The following is an 8,399-nucleotide window of genomic DNA, read 5'->3' as shown; positions in this document are numbered from 1 at the left end:
GGATGTGGAACAATTATGGTTTCAACAAGACAGAGTGACCTCGCATACAGCCAGAATTTGCATGGATTTCTTGCGATAGACATTTCCAGATAGAGCAATTTCCCGTTTTGGTTACATTTCCTAGCTGCCTCCCTCACCTGATCTTTCATGTCTTTCATGCCAGACTTTTTCCTTTGGGGTTACTTGAAGCAAAATGTGTTCCGAACACGTTGTGCCACTGGAAAGCTTCCAACGCCGCCTAGATGAATGTGTTCTGAAGAGGAGGCATCATCTGACAGGAGTCACATTCAAAAAGTAATCCACGCAATGGACAATGGCTTACACATTAGTAAATGGCATACCTTGAACTATTAATTGACATAAGAGATAATAAATAAATTACAGTTACTGCTTGATGGTGTACACGGCATGTAAGATCACGTAAGTTTGGCTCTCCATTACACAACATGTGTTGCAGTTGCCGATCGTTTTTGGTTTTCAGTGTGTCATATCGACCTTCCTCTTCCTGTCGTGGTGTGAAAGTAATGCGGTAAAATGGGCGAACTGACAGACTTCCAAAGAGCCATGATCGTTGGTGCCCGTCTGGTTGGAGTTTCAGTGGCAACAGTGGCGAACATTGTGGGGGTTTCGAAAGGCACTATGTCCAGTGTAGAGACCTGCACGAGGCGGGCCAGGCCCGAGGCCCGAAGCCAGGCCCGGCCCGCGGGCCGGGCTTGGGCGGGCCGACTCTGATATTTCTTTGGGTCGGGCCGGGCTTGGGCGGGCCGACACCGTTATTTCTTTGGGCCGGGCCGGGCTTGGGCTGGCTAACACTGATTTCTCTTCAGGTCCGGCCGGGCTGGGGCCGATCAATTGCAATTCTTTAATAATTATTGACTTTCGTTAAACGATAATTGGAATAAAGCCAAACGTTGAAGAAGCGTGTCCGTGAAAATGTTACAAAGAATGCAATAGCTATTTACAGTTTGTGTTGCTTAGCGGCTCCACTTTTACTATAGAGGATTGCAGGCATTATGCGGTATATTGAGCTCTGACCTTGACTTTCACTGAACTCAAAATATAACAAGAAGGGGTGGGAATGTTTTTCCTGTCGCTAAACAATATTGCCATCTTCACTTTGTGCTAAAAATCAATTAAGTTAGATTTTTGTTACAGGGAATGGAGTTTTTGTTCTCTCAATGACAGGCAAAGTTCTAGGAGGCAATGGTACCATTCGGGAGGCAAACGACAGGTTGTAAACCAGAGTTTTGAAAATGTTTCTGAGGGTTAGGTCAAATTTAGTACTAAATTTTGAGAAAGATTGGGGCTCGAGCTAATTTTTTTTAAAAAATTATCGGGCCGGGGTCGGGCCAAAAATTTTTAAAATTTATCGGGCCCGGGCCGGGCTTGGGCCAAGAATTTTAAAAAACTTATCGGGCCGGGCCGGGCTCGGGCCGAAAATCTCCAAAACTTTTCGGGCCCGGGCTGGGCCGGGCCTAGGTACGTTCGGGCTGGATTGGGCTCGGGCCGAAAAATTCGGCCCGTGCAGGTCTCTAGTCCAGTGTCACGAGGGTATACACAATTCATGGGCAAACGACGTCTGCAAAGCATAACAGTGGTCGAAAGATAATCCTGTCAGATAGGGACCGGAGGGCTTTAAAACGGATTGTAGCAGCTAAAAAGAAGACCACTGCAATGAAAATTACGTTTGAACTCAATTCCGGCCTAAAGAGCCCGGTTTCATCGAAACCAGTGCGACGGGAACTTCATAAAATTAAAATTCATGGCAGGGCCTCTATCGCCAAACCCCTGGTCACAGCAGTAAATGCGAAGAGGCGTATCCAGTGGCGCAAGGTCCACAAGGCGTAAACTCATGAGCAGTGGAAACACGTAATGTGGTCCGATTACAACGCTAACGTTGTATGTTTCATTGGCAATCTGTGCCTATTCTCAGAAAGGGGATCAGAGGCGAATTATGTGAACATTATAATGTATAAAAGATAAAGAAAGATATATAGAGATTATTATTTATGTAATCAGTAACAAAAATAAGTGTTGAGGTTTCTATAGTAACGACGTAAATAACTGTACTAATACGTAGACATCTTGTGTAGAAAAGTCGATTATGTACACTTACAAGTGATCAAATATTAAACGACAGTTAAGAAAGTGATACAAGGCGTGTAAATTATTATGAAGATTAACTTTTAAGATAAAACGAACCAGTGACCTCTTACAAAAATTGATGCCTCACCACGGGAGTTGTATAAGTGTCGTTTCGAAGATCAGTAAAAACGGCATTTCAACACGTTACAAAATTCCGAAGTGGAAAAATAATTAGGCGAAATATGAATATGAGTACTGAAAGTAATAACATAACTGGTGAACAGAATGTATATCCCAAATCAACTTCGAGTGACAATTTGGTTGATATCCTAAAAGATTTGGGCCAACAGATGAAAAATCAATCGGAACAAATTCAAGAAAAAATGGACCAGAAATTAACCCAGTTAGCCCAGGACTTTGATGAAAAATTAGCGAAAATAAGTCAACGTAATGAAGACAAATGGGAGCATGTGTATCATCAACTAAGTCAGATCAACCTCCAGGTGACGGAAACATTCGAGAAATACGAAGAGAAGATAGAAAAAGTGGTACAAAGAAGTACAGAAATAGAAGAATCCATGGATGTTTTAAAATCAACTATTAACGTCCATGACAATCATATTAAAGTGTTGCGAGATGAAGTTAATTTCCTCAAAGAAAAATGTATTCCCGGAACTTCATTCCAAGATACCGAAGGCACGAGTCATCATATAGCCACAGGTTGGGTACCTGATCACCATCCAAGAACAACATTGGAATTAGAGGGATCATCCAGCGGCGCAGAGAGTAGTGACAGAGAAGAACAAGTGAGACAAATATCCAAGCGCCGACACATCTCCAGTAGAGGTTTGAAGACATCCACAGGTAATCGGTTACGGTTTAGCGAAGTAAAGTCGCTCACCAAGTTTAGTGGTGTGCCAGGAAATATACCTGCCAGGTCATTTCTCGAAAAATTCCAAGATGAATGCGAGCTCATCGGTGTAAATGAGTCTCAATACTTAAAATTATTACCCCATATCTTGTTGCCACCTTGTCTAACGTGGTTTAAGGCTATTAGAGGTAGTATTCATTCGTATTCAGTTTTTAAAAATGCTCTTTTGTCAAACTACGAAAATGATTTTATGGTAGCAAATAGAGATGCTGTTTTGAGAACGAATCACTACAATCCTAAGTTACACCGTAGTATTACTGAATTTGTAGTGTCGACATATCATGACCTAAGATTATTAAATCCTAACCATCCTGAATCACGAATTATCGCTTCGATTAGGATCTTATTGCCATTTAGACTACAACAATTGCTAATGTCAGCTCAGTGCATTAATTTCAATCACTTAATTATGCTTACTCAAACTTATGAGAGTCAATCTGCAATTCAAAATAACAATAAGATGCAGGATAGAGGTCAGGGTAATTATGCACGTAATCAAACACAATAGGCTCCAGTTCGTAACGTAGATGTACGACCTGAAAATGATACTAATGTTCGTAATTTCAATAAAAGAATGAGTAGTTATAATGGTACCGGAAATCAAACGCAACCTAACTATAGAAATGGAGCTAGGAATTTCAGAAACAACAACAGGAATTTCAGTAGGAATAATAGTTATCGCCTATTCTCACAAAACCAATTTGCAGATGGCAGGAATTTCGTAAATAGGAATCAAAATATGGTAACAATGCCTAATTGTTCAAGACGTACTACTGATTGTGGGATACAATGTTCCTTAAATGAACCCTTCGAACGTATAACTTGAACTGACAAAAAGGCGTCCGATGGATTTGTATTAAATTGATCTTTGCTTACGTCTATGGTTAATGTGTTCTTCGTTAAATTTATTATTAAAATGTTCGTTGAAAATATATATATAATTATGAAATATCTTGTTAAATTTGCAGAAAGTAAATCATTTACGGAATGTTGACGAAGTTAATTTATGACAGTTAACTGAAAATATTATTGAATTAATTCCTTATTGTTTTGTTGCAATTTCCTTTTATAGCATTAATTGAGAAAATGTTAATTTATCTTTCATGATAAGAAATTATCTAAGAGCTTTATTGTAAGAAGCTATTATTGTTTTCGTGTTTTCATTTCATTCGGATTTCATTTGAATATTATGAATATTTAAAAGATCATAATTTTAATTTAAACTTATGAAAGTAATGACAGATATATGAAGTAGATGCAATTTATTATATGGAAAGAATAAGAATAATGAATATCAAATCTCTTGACTTTTCAAAGTTTATTAATGTGTTAAGTGATGACCATCAATGCGTTTATATATTCCAACTTTGTTGATTTCTGATCCTATCAATATTTAATATTATGAAGATCTTTTGTTTGTGAAGGAATAGTTAATTTTGTACCCTAGAAGAAAACTACCAATTAGGTTTAATTTGTGAATAGCCTTACTTATGATAATTGATAATGCGTCGTTATTAATATTGAGATATTGACAGATATGAAAATGTGTTATATTATAGTATATTATATATGGAAAAGTAGAATATGTATATTAAAGGTGACATTATATATATGAGGGCTATTCGAAAGATAAATGTTATATGGTAGTTAACCCAGGGTTCTTTCCTCCATAGTAAATCTATTATGGAAGTCCCGTTCGAGGCGACATCTACAATGCTAACGTTGTATGTTTCATTGGCAATCTGTGCCTATTCTCAGAAAGGGGATCAGAGGCGAATTATGTGAACATTATAATGTATAAAAGATAAAGAAAGATATATAGAGATTATTATTTATGTAATCAGTAACAAAAATAAGTGTTGAGGTTTCTATAGTAACGACGTAAATAACTGTACTAATACGTAGACATCTTGTGTAGAAAAGTCGATTATGTACACTTACAAGTGATCAAATATTAAACGACAGTTAAAAAAGTGATATAAGGCGTGTAAATTATTATGAAGATTAACTTTTAAGATAAAACGAACAAGTGACCTCTTACACGATGAATCAACCTTCACCTTGTTTCCAACAATCGGTTGTGTTTACGTGTGGAGAACACCATCGCAGGTCTATGATACAGACTGTCTGCTTCCAACTGTAAAGCATGGGGGTGGTTCTGTTACAGTATGGGCAGTGGTATCGTGGTTTTCTCCAGGTCGCATCATAGCCCTGCATGTAATGATGAATGCTAAGGCTTATGAGGCCATTTTGGGGGACCAGGTTCTACCCATGTCCCAAATATTATTCCCTGATGGTGATGATTTGGCACCCTGTCACGCTGCAAAAACGGTGAAATCATAGTTTGATGAGCATGACCAGGAGCTATCACACCTCCCCTAGGTCCCACAATCAAAAGATCTGAACATCATTGGGCCATTGTGGTCCGAGTTAGAAAGGTGTGTTTGATCTCATTACTCCCCACCAGCATCCCTTACGAAACTGGATCATGTTTTGGAGGAACATTGGTACAAAATTCCACACACCACGATTCAGGAGCTGTATACGTTCATTCCACGTCGGATCCAAGCTGTTTTTGGACGCAAAACGAGGCCCCACACCGGTATATAACCGGTTATTAAAAAATTATAATAGCACCACTGTATACTTAAAACAGCGAATACATAAGTAAAGAAACTTCATTGTGTTCTTACATGACCAAATAGTTAGCAAGAATACTTTCTCTGTAGAACCAATAGAGGGTCTACTTGATTCAAGAGTTTGATCCCCGATAGTGATGCTAATATTGAATAGAAACTCAAACGCTGAAATAATGAAATATCATCAATACATCAACATCCATACTAGCTTATTTTATTTCTTACATACTCATACATATTACATGTACAATGTATATAATTAATCTTATGAATGTAATCTCTTATGTGTGTATATTTTTTCCCGCAGGTAAATTCAAACTTAGCTTTCGGTGAAATGTTATTGTTTCTAAAGGAAAATTCATCTCGTTGCAAAGAGAAGTACCCGATAGATAAAAGTAAGTTCCAGCTTTCTATGAAAAATAGTTTAATATAAAGTGTAACTCTGGAGGTCTTGATCCTTTTTCAAAGTGTAATATAGTTGAAAACGACTTATCATAGGCCTATTTTAATGAAACACCTAGAGTTCGATAAAAACAATGTTCAAGTTGGTGCATAGGGCCTACATCGACCAATTTCCAAGTGCTATATTGGGTTTAAGAAACACAATTGAAAATTACCTACTTGTAGTCGCAACAAGTTTTCAATTCAGAAATGATCGATGTGACCTTCTTCGGTAAAACATCTCACACTTGCAAGTCAATGCTCAAAGTCTTCCCTTAACTTTTCAATGGCGAGGGGAGCTGGTAAGATGACTGATGGCTGACAGATGTCACTAATATACATCGCTTCTGTACATCAGGTCAGTGGCATATCAAAGTTTTTTTCTGGACTTTAATCCCACCCTTTCTGAACATATATTATGGGAAAATAGGCATCGAAATACGTATGTAAGATTTTCTGTGTCTTGAAACGATATACGTTTGTTGCTTGAAACCCCCTTGATGAAATTCGGGTACGCAGCTGCACCAGTGGAATCCCCGGTAAACTAAATGAAACTCAAATATTCCTTCTTTTGAATTGTTGCCGTTTCATTATAATACCAGTTCTCATATATCAGTTCTTCGCACGGGAAGAATAAGTTTATAGGAAATATTGAAACCCCTTTTTTCCCCTTAGGACACGCAATTGAGAGTGCAATGATAAAACCCAGAACCAAATCTATACTTGAAATACATGTTTGAGACTCCTACGCACTTAGGATGCGTTTTTAATCAAAGTAAGGTGGTAACATTTCAGGCTGAGTTAGGTACAAACTGTGTTACAAAATCGATTTCAAACTGATCAGGCATTTCCCGTGATGGGACCACAAACATCTCCATCAGGAAGTCGCTGTCGGCAAGAGAGATTGCCGCCGGTAGGCAGCCGGCATCCATCCACGACGGCACGACGATTTGTTCAAAGTTGCCTACCTGTTGACGAGGCGGCAAGCGGTCAATAATCGTTAAAAAAATGCCCTTTGCCGACTCTTTGCCGACTGTTGCCGACCGTCAGAGTCGGCAAAACAGCTTTTGGACGGCGGCGCCGGCACATTTACTGCGCCTTTACGGCTGTTTGCCGACTGCTCGGCAAAGCCTTTTTCGACGGCGGCGACGGCGCATTTAATGCTCATTTCCGGCTGTTGGCCACTTTTCGGCAAGGTAACTATTCGACGGCGCCGCCGGGGAATGTTATGCACCTTTTCTGCTGTTTGCCGACTACTCGGAATGGCTACTTTCCAGCGGCGGCGCCGGCGCATTTTATGCGCCTTTCCGGCTGTTTGCGACTGCTCGAATAGACCCCTTTTCGATGTCAGCTTCTCGATTCTCCCACAGGCGGCATCCAACCTCTTATCGTCGTCGAAAAGTGGAAATTTGCCGACTGGAAATAACCCTTCAGGAAGGCAAAATTTTAATCATCTTAGATTAGTCTTGCCTAAGTCTTCCCCCACGCTATGATTTATCGACAAGAAGCACCCTTGCAAGTTCTTGAAGTAGAATACTTGCATTTTTGTGTGTGTGTGAACCAGTATAAAATTTCTTCCTTTTTCCTTTTTTGCAGCACTCTAAGCCAAAAAAGAAGACATTGAATGGGATATATAAGTATTATATATTTTCAGAACTAGCAATTGTGCCCTTGCCGATAAATTATTGCACGGAGGCAGACTTAGGCAAAGCTACTGTAAAAGGTGGTGAAAATTTTGCCTTCCTGAAGGGTTGTTTTGCAGTCCGCAAAGGGCCACTTTCGACGGCGGCAAGAGGTCGGATGCCGCCTGTGGGAGAATCAGGAAGCCGACATCGAAAAGAGGTCCTTTCGAGCAGTCGGCCATGATTTTCATTGCATTGCTACGCACCTTTTCAGAAAAGGTGCGTAACAATGCAATGAAAATCATGGCGGATACCTACCAGTAATGTCGCACTCGGTACATACGCAGTACATTTCTACAATTCTTTGTACGATTTAAGTGCCATACAGAGGGAAAGTATCTGGGAATGACTTACAAATGAAGACTTTGGGGCAAAAACCAGTTAAGTCCAAAAAGTGAAAGTGCAAAGGAGATAGCTTCAAAAGAGTTTCTTATCATCCGATTTTCTTCAAACTTGGCACCTATATACTAGACCGTAAATAAATCGACAAGTATTTTTCCTTTCTTTCGAAAAATAGGTTAGGGGGCAAAGGGTCCCTTTTCAAAAAGGGACCCCTTGACTAAAAGGGTCGCATTAAAGAAATGAAACTCTGCCGATGCAAAGATGGCTTCAAAGTAGGAA

At 39.4% G+C, this 8,399-nt stretch overlaps 1 protein-coding gene across 1 annotated transcript in view; it reads left to right on the top strand.

The window, feature by feature from the left end:
- The first annotated feature begins 5,967 nt into the window (after window positions 1-5,967).
- The window catches only part of LOC145691831 (uncharacterized), a 44,190-nt gene continuing 41,758 nt past the window's right edge, over window positions 5,968-8,399 (top strand). The window contains exon 1 of the mRNA XM_081767148.1: window positions 5,968-6,050. Coding sequence (XP_081623274.1) covers window positions 5,990-6,050 — 61 coding nt within the window. The 5' untranslated portion in view covers window positions 5,968-5,989. The remainder of the gene's footprint in view (window positions 6,051-8,399) is intronic.

Source organism: Thermobia domestica, chromosome 8 (genome assembly GCF_964235325.1).
Source record: "Thermobia domestica chromosome 8, izTheDome1.hap1.1, whole genome shotgun sequence".
Lineage (NCBI taxonomy): Eukaryota > Metazoa > Arthropoda > Insecta > Zygentoma > Lepismatidae > Thermobia > Thermobia domestica.
The sequence above is the reverse complement of the archived record's forward strand: the minus strand, read 5'-3'. Positions and strand labels throughout refer to the sequence as shown.